This window comes from Cucurbita pepo, chromosome LG04, assembly GCF_002806865.2.
Source record: "Cucurbita pepo subsp. pepo cultivar mu-cu-16 chromosome LG04, ASM280686v2, whole genome shotgun sequence".
Lineage (NCBI taxonomy): Eukaryota > Viridiplantae > Streptophyta > Magnoliopsida > Cucurbitales > Cucurbitaceae > Cucurbita > Cucurbita pepo.
In genome coordinates this window covers 7,800,240-7,817,391 of record NC_036641.1, presented here as the reverse complement: position 1 = coordinate 7,817,391, position 17,152 = coordinate 7,800,240, and the positions used below count along the sequence as shown (strand labels likewise).

The 17,152-nt window shown below is 39.7% G+C and overlaps 5 protein-coding genes across 10 annotated transcripts in view; 3 read left to right on the top strand and 2 right to left on the bottom strand.

The window, feature by feature from the left end:
- The first annotated feature begins 2,552 nt into the window (after positions 1–2,552).
- On the top strand, positions 2,553–4,575 carry LOC111793339 (protodermal factor 1-like). Of its 3 annotated transcripts, none has more exons than XM_023675179.1 (4): positions 2,553–2,781; positions 2,934–3,304; positions 3,458–4,035; positions 4,118–4,575. In XM_023675179.1, exons 1-4 carry the CDS (start codon positions 2,625–2,627, stop codon positions 4,446–4,448), a joined length of 1,437 nt encoding a protein of 478 aa, XP_023530947.1. In that variant the 5' UTR covers positions 2,553–2,624; the 3' UTR covers positions 4,449–4,575. The 3 variants fall into 3 exon arrangements, with proteins under 3 accessions (XP_023530947.1, XP_023530946.1, XP_023530945.1); XM_023675178.1 differs by having other exon boundaries at positions 2,934–3,650; positions 3,684–4,035; XM_023675177.1 differs by having other exon boundaries at positions 2,934–4,035.
- Positions 4,576–4,937: 362 nt separating this feature from the next.
- Positions 4,938–8,345, bottom strand: LOC111793340 (zinc finger BED domain-containing protein RICESLEEPER 1-like). Its single transcript, XM_023675181.1, has 2 exons — positions 8,123–8,345; positions 4,938–7,021 (listed from the first exon to the last, which is right to left on the bottom strand). The coding sequence occupies exon 2, from the start codon at positions 6,733–6,735 to the stop codon at positions 5,164–5,166; it is 1,572 nt and encodes a 523-aa protein (XP_023530949.1). The 5' UTR covers positions 6,736–7,021; positions 8,123–8,345; the 3' UTR covers positions 4,938–5,163.
- Positions 8,346–8,634: 289 nt separating this feature from the next.
- LOC111793341 (HVA22-like protein f) lies at positions 8,635–9,778 on the top strand. The gene is made up of 5 exons (XM_023675182.1): positions 8,635–8,749; positions 8,847–8,873; positions 8,969–9,094; positions 9,165–9,526; positions 9,615–9,778. Exons 1-5 carry the CDS (start codon positions 8,700–8,702, stop codon positions 9,620–9,622), a joined length of 573 nt encoding a protein of 190 aa, XP_023530950.1. The 5' UTR covers positions 8,635–8,699; the 3' UTR covers positions 9,623–9,778.
- A 632-nt stretch (positions 9,779–10,410) lies between these two features.
- LOC111792628 lies at positions 10,411–14,792 on the bottom strand. The gene is made up of 3 exons (XM_023674164.1): positions 14,391–14,792; positions 13,777–14,308; positions 10,411–12,869 (listed from the first exon to the last, which is right to left on the bottom strand). Exons 1-3 carry the CDS (start codon positions 14,573–14,575, stop codon positions 10,458–10,460), a joined length of 3,129 nt encoding a protein of 1,042 aa, XP_023529932.1. The 5' UTR covers positions 14,576–14,792; the 3' UTR covers positions 10,411–10,457.
- Positions 14,793–16,388: 1,596 nt separating this feature from the next.
- The window catches only part of LOC111793411 (serine/threonine-protein phosphatase 5-like), an 8,911-nt gene continuing 8,147 nt past the window's right edge, over positions 16,389–17,152 (top strand). For 2 of the 4 annotated variants that reach the window (XM_023675266.1, XM_023675267.1), the window contains exon 1: positions 16,389–16,616. Coding sequence is in view for 1 of the 4 variants with exons in the window: in XM_023675265.1 (XP_023531033.1) it covers positions 16,788–16,839 (52 nt within the window). In the remaining 3 variants the exon portion in view is untranslated. Of the gene's footprint in view, positions 16,840–17,152 lie in introns of all 4 variants that reach the window. The other 2 variants (XM_023675265.1, XM_023675268.1) reach the window with 1 other exon arrangement.

The window sequence follows — 17,152 nt, the reverse complement described above, 5'->3', positions numbered from 1 at the left end:
TTTTTTTTTTTTTTTTTTTTGCCGACCACTCGATGGATTGGTCAAATGGGTTTGATCTCGTTTGTTCGGTTGGCCCTTCTAGGTTCGATCAGGTTTATCTTCGTAACTTTTTGAACCACACATTAGCTTATGATAACCCTGTTTTCATGAATGATTTGTCCCAAGTGAGAGGGAAAACTCGAGAATGACCTAATATCACAACCACATGGGAGAAGAGGCCTATGAAATATAAGATAAAGAGACCTACTATGCTCTCGTGATTGTATCAAACGTTAGTCAATCATCTAATACCAACTAATTAGTGACAGTAAACTGATATTTCCTATAATCAATAAGAAAGCATGGTCACTCAAGGTGCACTTACTATTACCACACTACAAGAATGATGGTCACTAAGGTGCACTTAAACATTGTCAATCGCCACTTGCTTAACAGGTGGGTGAATCGAACCCTTTGTGTCATCTTTTTGCCTAACTCAATTAGGTTGGAAAACCAGCTCCCTCCCCACAACTATGTCAAACTTCTCAATTCACAGCTTGGTTGACAGTTATCAACCTTTCCAACACAACTTAGTTGATCGAGCAGGGAGAGCCAGCCCAGCACCTGAGCGAGAGGACGAGCTTGAGTCGCTCGATGAGGTTAGACCTGGTGCAACCCTCTATTTTAATTATTTTTTTTTATTATTATCTATGAGTCTTAAGCTATACTAGTTCACACATACTTGCTAAGCGAACGTAAGTGTCGTTGCTATTTGTTAATAACTATACTAGCTCTCAAGCTGTACTCTTCCTTACACAAATGTATTCAATTTTTTTTTTTATCTTTCCTTAGTTCTGATCGACAGCTATTAACCATTAACCCTCATAGCCCTCCTCCTCACTCGTAGGCCCAAAAAAACAAGTCAAATACAGGATTGTAAATGGTTTAAGATCTCTCAGAATCATAAAGAACGACAACTAAGGTCTGCCCTTCTTTAAGTCTCTCCTATCATATTCGAGCGACTCTCACCTACATCTCTGTGGAGTAATAAATTTTAATGGACACGTCCCCTTCTACACGCCACCATAGAGCCCTGTATCAAGGTTAAATTCTACACTACTCTCTAACTAAAAATCATTCACCCAAAAAGACACAAAACCCGTGAGTATATCTTCAATTTTCATGGTTCTTGCTATTGCAGTCTATGGATATGTTGGTTTGGTCTCTGGCATGTTGATGGAAAATGATAGCAATTAAGAACTGAAAAAGGAAATGCAACTGGGTAGAAACTTATGCTTTATAAGGTAATCAATCAAGCCAGGGAACCATCAAAAGACAATAATTGTGACTAATTTAGATTCCCTACATACCTACAAAATCCTGTTCTTGTGTCATAATAGATTTCAACCATTATGGAAAAGAATGGGCGATCCAAATGAAGATAGGCAAAGTTTTCTTTGAGGAACAAACAACAGCGAACAACAATCTTAAACTCTCTAAAATCGGCATTATCGAAATTGAGAACCTCTCTACTGATGAACTTCTATTTATTTATTCACTTTTCCTGCATGTGGTCTAGTATTTTTTTGCCTACCGACAGTAAAGTTCATGTATAAAGAAGCAAAATTGAGTTCTAACCAACTGTTTGTACCTTTGAGGAGGCGAGGGGACAAGGCCAAGGAAAGCTACAGTTTGGGTACCTTGTTTCAAATCTTGGGATGTGGATGGTATCATCTGCTTCTTCATTAATTTCATTAGACCCCACGTTGATTGGGAGGAGAACAAAGTGTTCTTTATAAATGCGTGGAAACCTTTCCCTGACAGATGCATTTTAAAAATCTTAAAGAGAAATCCGAAATAGAAAAAGTCTAAATAAGACAATATCTGTTAGCGGTGGGTTTGGATTGTTACAAATGGTATTAGAGCCAAACATTGGACAGTGTGTTGCAAGGATGCTAGGCCTTGAAGGGGGTGGATTGTGAGATCTTACATCCGTTGGGGAGGAGAACGAAGCATTCTTTATAATGGTCTAAAACCCTCCTCTAACCGACGCATTTTAAAAACTTCGAAGGGAAGTTGGGAACCTCCTCCTAGCAAACGAACCTTGAGAGGAAGCTGGAAACTTCCCCCTAGCAAATGAACCTTGAGGAGAAGCTGGAAACTTTCCCCTAGCGAACAAACCTTGAGAGGAAGCTAGAAACCTTCCGTAGCAAACGCGTTTTAAAAACCTTGAGGGGAAGCCCGAGAGGAAAAACTCAAAGAGACGGCTAACTAAGTGATTCCAGCTATATGATTGGAGACAGTTAAGTAAATGTAATAAAATAAGAAGGGAGAAAAAATAATGGTAACGTTCAAAGTAGCTGGGCCTAAATTGGCAGAAAGCCATGCATTGTCGACTCCAGAATGAAAACATTATTGCTAACAATGCAAGATCCAGAATGAAAACATTATTGCTAACAATGCAAGAAATAAATAAGCAAATAAATGAACCTGCAACGTATCAACTAACCACGTAACCTTCCACCTGCAAGTATTTACTTCACTCTATACCTCACTCCATCTTTTATATGCATTGCTTTGCCTTCTCATACATTTCATCTACGTTCTATCCTTCTCCTTTCCCTTCTTGGTAAAACACTACAGATATGAAGACAATGGGAACAACACTAGCTTCCCTCCTCCTATGGACTCTCTTTGTTGGGTTGGTTTCTGGAGACATGGCCATTCCTTTGACGTCTACAAGCGACGAAGATCAGAAGACTTATTACACTCCAGACCCACATGCAGGAAGCCCCCCCTCAGGTTTCTCTATTACCCACACACACATTCCCTTGCATTCCACGGTTCTGAAATGTTTTGTTGTTTTGAGTAAGATGGAAGATTTTAAACAAGTGGCTACAACTATTCAAATCGGTGACTAAGTGCATGCCTTGTATTTTCCTCTTTGTTTGTAGGTTCTTCACCGGGGAGTCCACCTTATGGAACTACACCACCACCTGATGGCTCGGGAGGAAGCCACGGAGGAAAACCACCCTCTCATGGACATGGTGGTAAAAAACGCAGCCCAAAACCAGGGAACTGTGGAAACCCACCACACACTCCTACTCCATCAAAACCTCCTTCCGGTGGTGGTGGACACCACAAGTCTCCTAAATATAATCCAACCCCATCTATTCCATCCACTCCTCCTTCAGATGGTGGTGGGTATTACAGCCCGCCCTCTCATGATCCCACTCCAACCCCATCAACTCCATTGAGTCCTCCTCCTTCTGGTGGTGGTGGTGGATACTACAGCCCTCCGTCTTATGATCCCACTCCAACTCCTTCAACTCCATCAAACCCTCCTCCTGATGGTGGTGGTTCGACCCCATCAACTCCATCTACTCCAACTCCATCAGCTCCTTCAGGTGGTGGATACTACAGCCCTCCAACTTATGATCCCACTCCAACTCCTTCAACTCCATCTACTCCAACCCCATCAACTCCATCTACTCCAACCCCATCAACTCCATCTACTCCAACTCCGTCAGCTCCTTCAGGTGGTGGTGGATACTATAGCCCTCCAACCTATGATCCCACTCCAACACCTTCAACTCCATCTACTCCAACTCCGTCAACTCCTTCAACTCCTTCAGGTGGTGGATACTATAGCCCTCCAACTGATAATCCCACAACTCCTTCAACCCCATCTACACCAACTCCGTCAACTCCTTCAACCCCATCTACACCAACTCCGTCAACTCCTTCAGATGGTGGATACAACAGCCCTCCAACGTATGATCCCACTCCAACCCCATCGACTCCTTCAGGTGGTGGTGGATACTACAGCCCTCCAACTTACGATCCTACTCCATCAACTCCATTCACACCTCCCTCAGGCGGTAGTGGATACAACAGCCCTCCATCTTATGATCCTAACCCATCAACTCCTCCTTCAGGTGGTAATGGATTCTACAACCCTCCAACATCTGGTACACCATTCTATGGAACCCCCCCAACCACATCAGCACCTCCCTTTGTTCCTGATCCCAATTCCCCCTTTACTGGCACATGCAAGTAAGTAACAATACTTTTTTCAATTCCCCCTTTACTGGCATATTTCAATCCCTAACAAACTACAATGTTGGTGTATTTTAAGCTATTGGAGTACGCACCCAGGAGCAATATGGGGATTGTTGGGGTGGTGGGGAACAATGGGCAGTGTTTTTGGCATAACAGGCTCTCCAGGCTTTGGAGCAACTCTCAGCTTGCCACAAGCACTCTCAAACACACGAACTGATGGCCTAGGATCCCTGTACCGAGAAGGAGCTGCGGCTTTCCTGAACTCCATGGTCAACAACAGGTTCCCCTTCACAACAAATGAAGTTCGTCAAAGTTTTGTATCGGCACTAAGCTCAAACAAAGCAGCAGCAGCTCAGGCCAGGGTTTTCCAGATGGCCAACGAGGGCAGATTCAAGCCTAGAATCTGAAGCAGAATAACAATAAATTCAGCACCTTAAGTATAACTATTTTCCGTTTCCTCAGTGTCCTACCTTACTACGTATTATATTATTTCCTACTGCTAAGAAATTCCCGTCTATCTCGGCTTTCCATAAACTCCTCTCCACTCCATGCAATCTCGGCTTTCCATAAACACAACATGCAGATCACTCACCAAATAAGTGGCCTTACTAAATATCTAAGACGTTAATGAAAATATATAGCTATAAAAAAAATAGCTTCTTCCACGTGAATGGTTTTAATCGTTTAGAAACATGGAATGAAATGAAGACGGTAATGTTTTATAGATTCGGCCAATCCGTTCATCCACGAAATAAACGTGATTTAACACCAAACAACAATTTTATCCCATGTCTGCAACAGGCTCACTAGAAATTATCCAAATTACGAAATTGTTGTCCCTCACAAGCTTGATTACTGTTCAAACTTGAAGAATTTTGGATTAGGCTATCATCAAATTAATAAAACTTGGGACTAATCTGTCCTTAACGATTAGCTTGACAATTTTGAAACTGGATCATAACCCACCATCAGAAGCAAAACTGAAAGAAAAAAAATCACATAATCACTCTCATATGAGGCCATGGCCACAAGTGAAGCACAAAGATGAAAGAAAGAAAGTAGTGAAGGGGAAGATTGACAAAAATGAATAAATATTGACATTGTTGTTATGTGAGGGAAGAATTAGCTCTCCAGTTCACTCCGTATCCAATCCTGTGAACATACCAATGCTTCAATCGTAGCTGGTTTCAATGAACTCCACTCTCGATCAACCACTCTTGTTCCAGTCCTGAATGCACAATCTGATGCAACCTTTGACATCGGAATCCCCAACACATTACGAGCCATTATGGACAAAATTGGATATCTAGGACTGTGAACTTTCCACCAGTTCAACACATTGAAATCAACATTACGAGGAAACAAAGGCTCCTCGAGGTACTTCTCCAAATCTGACTTACTACCTTCACTCTCTGAGGCTTCATGCAGAAATTTGTCGAACCCCATCAATCTATCCCTTCCGTCCTTCCCAGAACTACTTCCAACTTGCCAGGCAAGACCTTCATCGATTGAAGCTAATGGCGAGCAGATCATATGTTCATTGTAAAGCGCCTTCACGCAGTTCATAACATCATCAATCCTCTGTTGAGAAACAACCCCATATATTTGTGGATAGTAGTATTCTACTAGTTTCATCTTGAATCGAGGATCTAAAATGGCAGAAACCGCTAGAGCCAATCCACACTTGTCCCAATATTCTTCAAACTTGGTGCGCATCTTGAATGCCAAGGCCTTGATATAATCATCTGAATTCTTGAACCATTCCATCAACTGCAAGTGCACATCACAGAGCTCAGGGAAAAATATATTTGCAGTTGGAAAATTGCTCTTCGTTAATACATTAGTTACTTCAAAAAAGAACTTCAGAAACCCAGTGATTGTACAAGTCCTAGACCACTCTTCTTCAGTTGGGCATGCTGTGTAGCCAACATCACTTTCCTGCAAACGGGAAAACGCTTCTCGATATTCCATAGCCGCTCCAAGCATCGCATAAGTCGAGTTCCACTGAGCTGGATTGTCCAGAGATAGAACTTTTTGGCTCTGAACTTTACCTTGTTCGGCCATATCATTGAACTTAGCTTGCACTTCTCGAGACTGTTTAATGTATTGAATACTATCACGAATTTTAGGGAGAATACTGCACAATGCTTCCAAAGCATCTTGAGCCATCAAATTGAGAAGATCTACCGCACAGCTGACATCAAACAATTGACCATTACAATACAGGAACCTGTTCTGTGATAGTCTGTCTCTGATTCGTAATGATATATAGTCACTGGTAGAGGAACAATCAAATGTCATTGAAAATAACTTCCGATCGATATCCCAATCCATAAGACATGTCATGATGGTCTCTGAATGCAAATCTTCAGTGTGAGAAGGATCAACAAACATAAAGTTCAAAACCTTCTTATTTAACTGCCAGGACTCATCAATATAGTGGGCTGTAAGACACAGATATGCCGATTCCTGATGATCTGAGGCAGTCCACATATCAGCGCTGAGACTAACTTTACCAGGCAATTTATCCAACAACTCATTCACTTTTTGTTTCTCTTTGGCATATATCTCCAAACAATCAGTTTCAACTTTATTGCACGTCACAAGTTCGAACAAGGGATGCAGATTTTTAACAAATACTCTGAACCCAACATGCTCAACCATGGCCAATGGATAACCGTGCAAGATGATCATACGTGCAAGATCGAAGCGACTTCGTCGCTGATCAAAATTGTAACTCAGAGTATTACTTGTTTCCTCTTTCAACTTCTCTGGATTAAATCCAATATTGACAAGATTGAGTACATCATCCTTCTTATGCCCCGGATCAACATAATTAGTAATAGCCAGAGTTGGTTCCTTTTTCTTTTCCCTGGATGAAGAAATAAACTGATTAGATCTTCTCTGACACCTAATTAAGTGATTCCTCAAATGAGAAGTCCCACTGGTACTGGATCCACTGAGTTTCTTCTTACAATGCCTACATACAGCAACAAAGGTGTCACCCTTTTTTATTCTATCAAAATCGTTCCACACAACGGATTTCAATCTGCTAGATTTTACTATAACTGCCTCCGACATATCCATTACATCACCCTGTCTTTCCAACAAAAGCTGCATATGAAAACCACACAATAAATTCTGATTAAAAAGATTCGAAAAGGAAGACCAAAATTTGTTTCAATCTTGACTAACTGAAAAAACAAGCATGTTCATGTTCCAAGTCAACCACCATAAAACATAGGATGCACTTCTAAATATCTACAGCCTCCCAACTTTTGAGTAAAAAAGGTGAAGAGATTACTAGAACAATGAATCATTACTTATAAGGGGTTTACCCGTTTTAAAATCGTGAGGCTGATGTGTAGCGAGCAGTCACATTCTTTAACAAACTTTTATCTTTTCCATACCAATAAACAAGCCCTTGAACAATAATAACGAAAACCCACTATCCATAGGCTAAAAAGTAAAGCAATAGCAAGTCACATCTTTCAAAGAAGAGGAAACTGGTGAACATTCACAGAGACAACAGTAGCCAACAGTAGCCAACACAGACCATGATCCATGACAGGACAAACCCAAAAAAATATATTGTTCATCTGACAACCAATCTATGAACTATTACAAGTTTCATGAAACTAATTTGAAGAAAGCGAAAACGATATAATAAGGAGACGTCATAAGCTCGTATGGATTGATTCCATGGTCACTCATGGGGTCCGAAGAAGACCCAGAAGTGGTAAATAAACCCCAGTAGAAGCGGGTCGGGCCTTCATGGAAGTGAATTTTATGAGAAAAGTCACAAAAGAGGGTCACCGGATCGGTATTACCGCCGAGACCCACAACCCTATCCGACCCGAATATACCAAAAACTGACCGGGTCGACAAGACCGATTGAAAACCAATGGATCTCGGATAGATATAGACGCAATGCAAAATACCCCGAGTCGGACCCGGAGCTAAAGTTAGGGTTCCGCTCCATCAATTATTTTATTTTTTTTATAAAAAAAAAAAACAATATGAACTCTTAAGGAGAATAAACGGAAGGAGGGAAAATTGAGAAGAAGGTTCGGGAGCATACAGTGAACTGAACTGGGCAGAGCTTTCCGGCGACGGAGAGGGAACGGCGGTCAGTTTCGTCTCCCGGCGAGAAAAAGGGAGAGCGAGGAGAAGGAGAGGGAAAAGTGGCGGTGTGTACGGCAAAACATGGAGAAGGGAAGCGATTGATTTTTGATTGTGAAGCGAAGAGAGAAGGCGCGCAACGGAGAGGAGAGTAAGGAAAGCATTATCGGATGAAATTACAAGTATGCCCACAAATATTTTATTTTCTTTTTTTATTTATTTATAAGAAAGAAAAGAAAATCCAAAATTAGAGTTGCGTGGAAAAGGGGAATAGGGTTAGATAAAATGTGTTAACTTTGATTCCCTCCCCTCTTCCAATTTCAATGTCTTGCCGTTGAAAGACAGAATTAAGAAGAAGAAGAAAAAACATGGGAGAACTTTTCTTAGGACAAAAACAAAATTGACAGATATTCTTTACTTGCTTTCAATAAACATAAATAAATATATACATATATATATATATATATATATTACCCCTTCTTTCAATCCATCCTTAGTTTTCTTTTCAATTTCCTTATTAAACCTTCATATTCTAAATGGGTTTTCTGGGCAGAGCCGCCTTTAACTTGTTGCATGCAGCAATTGGGTACCCAATTTCTTTGTTTTTCTTTTTCTTTTCTCCATTTTTTTCAAAACATATTTATTTTAAACATTAATTATTACTTTTCCTCCTTCCCCTGCAGATTTGCCACTGTTCTTCTCTATCCACTGTAAGTCTATGTGTGTGTGTGTGTGTATATATATATATATATCTGTCCGGTTAACAGTTGAAGCGCTTTTTGAGCTGACATTGGAAGAAAAACAGGTATGAAACGAAGAGGGCAATAGAGAAAGCTTCATTTCGAGATCAGCAGCAGCAATGGCTCACATATTGGCTTTTGCTTTCATTTCTGACCATGATCGAACTTTATTTTTCCACCATCATATCATGGTGCGTGTCGTATGTGACTTCAACCACATACAAATTGTGTTGGATCTAATATTGAACAACAATTTTGTAGGATTCCGATTTGGGCTTACATAAAGATGGTGGTTTGCTTGTGGTTGATGCTGCCAAGTTTCAAGGGTGCAGCTTATGTTTATGAGAATATCGCGATGAAGTTCATGACGATCGAACGCGAAGAGAAACCCGAATCCGATCTCGTGAGGGAGAAGGAGAAGGAGAAGGAGCAGGAGAAGGAAGACGGGGAAGACAAAGAAGAGGAGAAGGAAAAGGAAAAGAAAAAGAAAAAGGAGGAGGAGGAGGCAGAAGATGAGGAAGTGGACGAGCAGAAGAAAATCTTTCGTGCATGGAAGTTGGTGGATGATTACATTGAAAAGAAGGGAGCTGATTCTCTAGAACAGATCGTCAAACTTGGTTTAGGTACATCAAATATTGTTCATACTCTTTCTTTTTCTTCCTTCTTTCTCTCTCATTTGGCCTTACGATCATCATTCAACCAATTTTGCAGGCAACTAACACAAACTACCACAAGGAAATATGAGGAGGAGCATGAATAATAAGAAGCATGGCATCGTATATGCATCATGCTACTCATACAAATGTACAAAATATTTGGTTTCCTAGTTACATGATTATAAGAAATAAATACCCAAACATTATTAACCCCTTCCACTTTAGCTTCTCAAATACTTATTAACGTTTCCGTGGCTAGTTAAACTAGATTCAAATTCAACATCAAATCAGCGTTTCAATCCCTAAAGAGAGCCATGAGTTCCATAACACGATGAAGTGTTTAGACCACAATAATGATCCGGATCATTTCAGTAACACTTTCGTCTTTACAAGTAATAGAACACGTTGGTTATACAAAGTAGGGGGCTAATTATATAAAACGAGATGTCTTTAAACGGTGAATCTTATCCTTTGTGTAATTTTGTTGTGTAAAAGACCTTGTGTGAGATCCCTCGTTGGTTGGAGAAGAGAACAAAGCATATCTTATAAAGGTGTGGAAACCTTTTCCTAGCAGACACATTTTAATAATCGGGAAGCGGACAACGATACATAACGAGCATGTTATCACGAACCTTGTAAAGCGACTTGATCTAAAACTTACTGTAAGAAACCAAGACCAAAACCTGAGCATCATATATATCACAATCGTGTCACTAGTTCCGGTTCGTGATAACATGCTTTTATGTACCGAAAAACTGGCATTCGCTTGGTGAATACGATGGGTCGACAATAACTGTCGTGTCAGAGGTTATAAGGATAATATCATTTTCTTATATCAGCCAAAGTAGATTCGAGTTAGATTTAGCAAATAATTACAAGATAAACTACAATGCTTACTTCAAAAACTGTATACTTTAGTTGACTTCTTCTGAGATTCTACCAAGCTTACACACTGAGCTAAGCCAGCAGAAGGAACTGTTGAATAGGTCGGCTTACTATACTCTAAATCCATACTCTGACTTGGTTTCAGTATGTGTTTTGCTCCTGCTGTTAACTTAATGGGGCCTGTTCTTGCCATACATTCAACTTTAGGAGCTTCATTCACTATTCCATCACTTTGACTCATATTTGACATATTTCCTGCTGAATTAACAGCTTTGTCCCAGTTAGCAATGATTTTCGCGGTCGTCCCCTGGTTAGATTGCACATCATTAATGAGTTCGCCTCGTGTCCACCGTGGCAGAATCCCGGCATTGTTCATTTCTAAACTCTTGAACTTCAATCTGTCTTCATAGCTCGTTCTAATGGATGGTGAGTGAACTCGAGGAGAAATAGATATTGGTTGATGAAAAGATGTTGAGACAGGTATATTCTTCATCTGTAAGTGAGATGGCATTGTACTGCGAGGATATGTAGCCTCGTTCAGGTGATAAGCAGAAGGACTACTGAGAACATCAGCACAAGAAGAAATGAATGGATAATAGTATCCATTTATGTCAGCGAGTTTTGAGCTTGCAGTCAGCACGTCTTCCCGTTTGTGACCGTGTAACATCCATGGGGGAAGGCTCTTAGAGCTGTGAAACCTAGGATGCTGGACATGATTTTCATCACCTGGCTGCAAGAAAGGGAAGTTGATGTTTCCTAATTCTGCTGGATGTAGATTGTTCTGATTGAAACCAAGTTCAAAAGAAGTAGAAAATGTTGATGGCTGTGCACTAAGCCTTACTGCTTGAGAACCAGAAAAAAAGGGTGCTTCAAAGTTCGGTGCCATAGCGAAGGCTTGATCGGTCGGCAAAGGTGAAAAGCTATGGATGTTGTTGAACCTTTCGTTTAAGTTGATGACAGAGTCGGATCTGTGATACATTATACTGTTTTTTCGATCGACACACGGATGGGGGTACCTACCTTGTGGAGCATTTGGCAATAAGCTTCTTTGTGCCACTTGATTGCTATGAAAGCCTGCAGGATAAAACAGTGTATCTTCCAGAAAGTTTCTTTTTCTCATGGGATTCTCTTGGATAGAATTGGTTAGGCAGCTCTCAAATAAGGTTGTGTTCTTCCGAAAGTTTATGACCTCGGGTTCTACAACAACAGCTACATCTTTTCCCATCAACCGCATCGTTTGTCGAGCGGGATTCGGCAACAAGCTACTTGAATTTTCAGGATTAAATGGAGGATCCATCAAGTTTGAGTGAAAAAACCTTCCAGATTCTGTTCCCCTTTCTGAGTTCTGCAGTCTAATATCAGCTGTTCTTGAAATTCCAGGCTCAGTGACATCCAATCCAGCTGACAAATATCTTTGATTTTCTTGCATATTACTATGCAATGGAAATAAACTCAACTGGTTTCCTGTAAGTTCAGTGTCCACAAGGAGTTTTTCATTATCTATGAAACAATCCCGAGCGCTTCTTGGCAGGACAAGACCGCATACCGGTATCCTGCTAGAACACACCATAGTGTTACTGGTTTCATTCATTTGATCAAACTCATTAATCAACCCTGAATTTAGTTGTATCAGCTCACCCTTTGAGTTCAATGGCAGGCAGAAGAATCCATCATTCACGCCCTTCTCTTTGTAGGCGACCGTACTTTGCTCCCAGTTCGGAAAGCTGGATCGAGTGTCCTTAGCAGAAGATTCAGCCAAGTTAAGAAATCTGCCACCAGCTGCATTTTCACTTAAGGCAGCTACTCCATTCATAGGATTTATCAAATAGTCAACTGATTTTCCACAGAGAGAATGCGCTTCATGCCCATATTGCCTTTCTTCTTGTGCAGCTAATAGAGCAGGAATGGCAGAATGTACTGATGGCAGCTTCTGAGGATGATCAAACAAATGCAAACTATTTTCATGAGGAATAACCCGATTTACTGATATTGACTTCTCGGCCGAATGATTCACACCGTCCCAACAAGGATGAGATCTATCGTCGTTTATGCCAACCTCCATCGAATCAACTCCTTTATTACTTTCCCCTGAATTAGTGTTTCCCTCTGAGTCTTGAAATGGACTGCCACCAGTTTGTACACAGGTAGTGCTTGGACCAAGAACATCATTCTTATCCGAGAAGCTAACGCGCCGATCGGACTTTCGACTGCCATTATTAATCACTTGATCGCTGCATTTGAAGTTGATGGATGAAGAAGTTGTTACACTGTGCTTCAAAATGCTCCTAATTGGAGGCACTGCCCTCTGTTGCTTGGCAACTACATTGGACTTCTTAACTGGTTTTTGCATTTTTTGTCTCGACACTCGTTTAAAACAAGGTTTCTTACAACAGACCGAAACATCCTTGTGATTTCTGTGGCCCTCCTATGTCCAAGTGAAAATTATATAAGCTTTTTCTGTGGTATTTCATCAAGTTAGGCTCTCAAAACTGAACAGTCAAAACATAAATATATATGCCTTTGTTTCTTACACAAAAGGAACGCATCAAAGCAGTGGGTTTGGGCAGCTCAAACTTGTAGTATCTTGAGCACATAAAATTTTAATCCTATTGGGTCATGTGATATAAAAGAATATGGCGCAGAAAAGGACTAGTGAGGAATCTGAGGAGGGCCCTTGATGAACAGCAAACAATGAAATGCTCTATTCTCAAAGATTGTCTTCTCAACTCTCTTATCCACAACATTCCATTATATGGCCCTCAGTTTCCTAAAACAAATCATCACAAAGCTTCACAAAATAGCTCATCTTATGAAGTGATTCCCATGTGATAATGGGTTGGAAGTTGAAATGGTCATAGAAAAATTGGTCAAAAACTAAGTACCTCAAATGGAGATGATAGTAAAACCCACTTGAAGTAAAGATTTTTGTCCACTAATCATGAACCAAAATCATTTGTGGGATTGGAAATGGGTCAAAAAGAGGTGAAAAAAACAGCATGGTTAACCTAGGATACATTGGTTAAACTAAGGACATAAACTGTCGAACCAAATAAAGTGAGTCCCTGCCAAGGGCCGTACCCTTGCAGCAGGTGGAGCACTACCACCCACACAGACATACACCCATAATAACCTCACATAAACCCTTCACAAACTATTCAAACTCGTCTTGTAGTCCCTTTTCTCTCTTTCTTTTACTCTCCAAGCTAATGCAGTCTCTTCGCCAGCTTTTTCCAGCAGTAATTATGAGCAGAGAGAGAAGATACAGCCTATTAAAATCTACAGTTTTCCCCTTCACACCGTTTGAATTAAACCCAGAAAACAGAATCACATACCTTATTTTTGTTGTTGTTGTTGTTGGCCTTCATTGTCTTCATAGCTGAGACAAGAGTCCTAGCCAGCGATGTCGCTTTGAGCTTGTCTCCATTGCTTTGTTTCCCACCCACTTTTTCTCCCTCACAATCATTAACCATTATCATTGCTTCTACTGGCGGAGCCACTGCGAAAATCTCGGCTATTGATCGCTTTTTGGGGGGTCTTGATTTTGCCTTCAAAAACCCTGCTGCTGCTGCTGCTTTGTTTTTTCTTTTTTCCTTGGTTGTTGGAGCTAAACAACTATCAATATGTGCGCTCATTGCGTTCACCGTAGCTGTAACAAAGACTCCACAAACAGGACAAGTTTTCTCCACTTTAATATCCTCTACTACTTTATTCGATTTCAGAATGTGCAGCTCTTGAGACCACCAGCGGAATTTCGCAACGGAAATTGGTGGCAGCAGAGCTTCAGCCACTTCTTCCTTCACCTTCTCACTAAACGGCCAACTTCGTCTCCTCAAATCCTTCCCTCTCATTTCCAAAGCATACTCTCTAAGAATCAAAAACAAAACAAACCCATTTGAAAACTTGAACAGTGATGCATCACACAGCAGTTAAGACGTGAGGAACTTACCGAATGGAGAAAGCAGAGGGCGGAAAGGCCATGATTTTCACATCCAAATGTGAAACGGAGAGAGACCCAAGTGAGAAGATTGAAATTTGTGAAAAGGGTTGGGTTTTAATTTGGAAAAGGATGAGAAATGGATGATGAATTTCCGGAAGAGGTTGAAGAGAAAGAGAGAGTTTATTTTCATACATTATTAACGAAAGAAATAGAAAGAATGGATCTCTGGTTGTCCCTGAAGTTTATGACAGACAGCGACATATGAGAGGGGAAGCCTACGCCTACAAAACAGTGTTACCAGCAGACCCATTACTCCCTCAACTTTTGTCTTCTTTTGGAAAGAAAGCAAGAAAATGGTCCAGTCGCCATTTTAGAACAAAGATTCTGGTGCTGCTGCAGCTGCAGCTCGCACACTCCATTTCCTTCTCCCGCCGCATCATCCAGTTTTTGATGGGATGAGCTGCTGTTTTGTTGTGTCTACATTTTGGTAACAAAAGAATAACAACGACAACGACACAAAACCATCATGATTATGGCACTTCACCCACTCTCTCTCTTTCTGTCTACTTAAGCTTTTGTAGTTTCTCATCATAATCTCTCTCTCTCTCTTAATCACGTTTATCACAATTGGACTAAAATAATATAATCTATTCTCAAGATCATCTTATGCAATTTGATCTTAATCTCGAGTGAAATATAAACGTCTACTTGTGAGGGTTCATATTTTGATTAGCATGAATGAGATGACCCGTCATTTTGAAAACTTGACCAAATAGAAAGAAGATACAATTCAATTCTTATCATACATGAAAAGTAAATAAGTAGTTCTCTTAAGTGTACTAAGTTCGAGACTTGAACCATGGGTTTCGCGATTTATTGGTTCGAGAGACTTATTGTTCATTTGAGAATCAATAGTACTTAAGGTACAAAAATGTAATCACACAGATCTTTAACCTAGTTGTGATTAAGAACAACTCATGAATGATCAAGTTGCATGAAATTGTTTGATCAATGGATAAAGATTCAAACGAATCGTATGTATTAAACTAGAAGTATATTGTCAAAGTCAAGCATATTTGATTTAAAGAGAACCAAACATGCTAAAACTCAAACAATTTTGGTAACTTGTGAGAGATGGAAGAGAAGGTGAGGATCATTAACTCTCAAATTTGAACCTCCAACCACAAACTCTTCAACTCTCTGTGTTTCTAAAATATTGTTAATATAATAACAAAAAGAAAATAACATTTAACTGATAATTAATTAATCTTTAAGATTCACTTCAACTGAATCAAGATTTGATAATCCATTGACGGCCATCAAATATTATTTTAATATATTATTTTTTTATTTGTTTATTCTCCTTACATCAACAACGTTAAACTAATCGCATCCACGTGGTTTCTTGTCATTCTCGCCACCATGCATAAGCTGCATATTATAAATGTATGATGTCCACGTGTGATACCTCATGCACATGTGTCAATATGGTGGTGGAACATGTATGCCCATGTCATCATTAAAATCAATACGGAACATGTGTGACCATCTGTCATCATATGATAATAAAATATTAGTCGTTATTAACGTGGTTCGTATGGTTTCAATATAATTTAATTTTAATTTTTTTTCCCGACGATTTTGGATGTTAAAGCTGTTAATTAATATAATTTAATTATTTAGGTAGTATTTAAATTAGAGTGTGATTTATTTAATTGAAAAATGTTTATATATTAATTTTAATTTCACATAATAGTCCAGCCCATTTATCTAGTTTGACCCTTAAACTTGAGACTCGGCCCAGTGGGCCGATCTGAAGCCCAAATAGCTCGTCAATTTAGTAGATTGTATACTTGATGCCTTTTAATCATTTATAATTTCAAATCTATAAAAAAATGAAAAAAAAAAAACGACAGAAAAATTATACTAATTTTAAAAATATTTTTGCATATTGTATTATTATTTAATGGTAGGCAATATAAGTTTTTGATTTGTTGTATTTGTAGAAATTTCCACAGAATTTGGGGGGTTTGTTGGGTGCGAACACAAATCTTCTCTGTAGTTCTCTCTCAACTGCTCATCATTTCAATTTTAAACATGAATTACACAATTTCTCTGAATTAGGGCTGTCTCAACCTCACTCTCCTTCTTCCACTTCACTTCATTCCACTCCCTAAACCGCGCTCTCTCTCTCCCTCTCTCTGCCTCCTGACTGGATCGACCATTTCTTCTCAGGTCTATAAATCTTTCCTTCATTCACTCTCTTTGCTACTTCGCTTTCATGTGTTTGTTTCATTCCGGGGAAATCGAATAAAGTTTCTCCAACCCGATCATTCAATACTCTAGCTACTGCCTACCTCGCGTTACTTGGTGTGGGCATCTGATTGAGAACATCGGATTCAATTTATGTGCTACAACGACCATTACTCTGTTATAGTTGAATCCAAAGCGTTTTGTGGTGTGTTCTTTTTTGTTTCCTTTTCTACGATTCCTCTACGCTGTTTGTTTTATAGTTTAATGGAGGCTCCCTTCGCGAGGAATGGACTCTTTACTATGGTTTACACTATGAACGCATGAGATGGCTTTCTACACGTACTATTAGTGATGGGGTTCTTTCCCCTCTCGTACATGATCGACGCTTGAACAAATTTCTTTGGCTTCGCATTTACCTATATTATCTTTAGGATAACCAATCCTGTGTTATCGTTGCTGATAAGTTTTTCTTTTTTCAAAAAAAAAAAAAAAAAAAAAAAAAAAAAAAAAAAAAAAAA

Coding starts and splice junctions, on each gene's coding strand:
- LOC111793341 (XM_023675182.1), top strand. CDS start 8,700: ATGGGTTTTCTGGGCAGAGCCGCCTTTAACTTGTTGCATGCAGCAATT. Junction 8,750..8,846: donor TTGTTGCATGCAGCAATTGG/GTACCCAATTTC, acceptor CTTCCCCTGCAG/ATTTGCCACTGTTCTTCTCT. Junction 8,874..8,968: donor ACTGTTCTTCTCTATCCACT/GTAAGTCTATGT, acceptor GAAGAAAAACAG/GTATGAAACGAAGAGGGCAA.
- LOC111793339 (XM_023675177.1), top strand. CDS start 2,625: ATGAAGACAATGGGAACAACACTAGCTTCCCTCCTCCTATGGACTCTC. Junction 2,782..2,933: donor TGCAGGAAGCCCCCCCTCAG/GTTTCTCTATTA, acceptor CTTTGTTTGTAG/GTTCTTCACCGGGGAGTCCA. Junction 4,036..4,117: donor CCCTTTACTGGCACATGCAA/GTAAGTAACAAT, acceptor GTGTATTTTAAG/CTATTGGAGTACGCACCCAG.
- LOC111792628 (XM_023674164.1), bottom strand. CDS start 14,575: ATGTATGAAAATAAACTCTCTCTTTCTCTTCAACCTCTTCCGGAAATT. Junction 14,309..14,390: donor CCCTCTGCTTTCTCCATTCG/GTAAGTTCCTCA, acceptor TTTGATTCTTAG/AGAGTATGCTTTGGAAATGA. Junction 12,870..13,776: donor ACAACAACAACAAAAATAAG/GTATGTGATTCT, acceptor ACTTGGACATAG/GAGGGCCACAGAAATCACAA.
- LOC111793340 (XM_023675181.1), bottom strand. CDS start 6,735: ATGATCATCTTGCACGGTTATCCATTGGCCATGGTTGAGCATGTTGGG.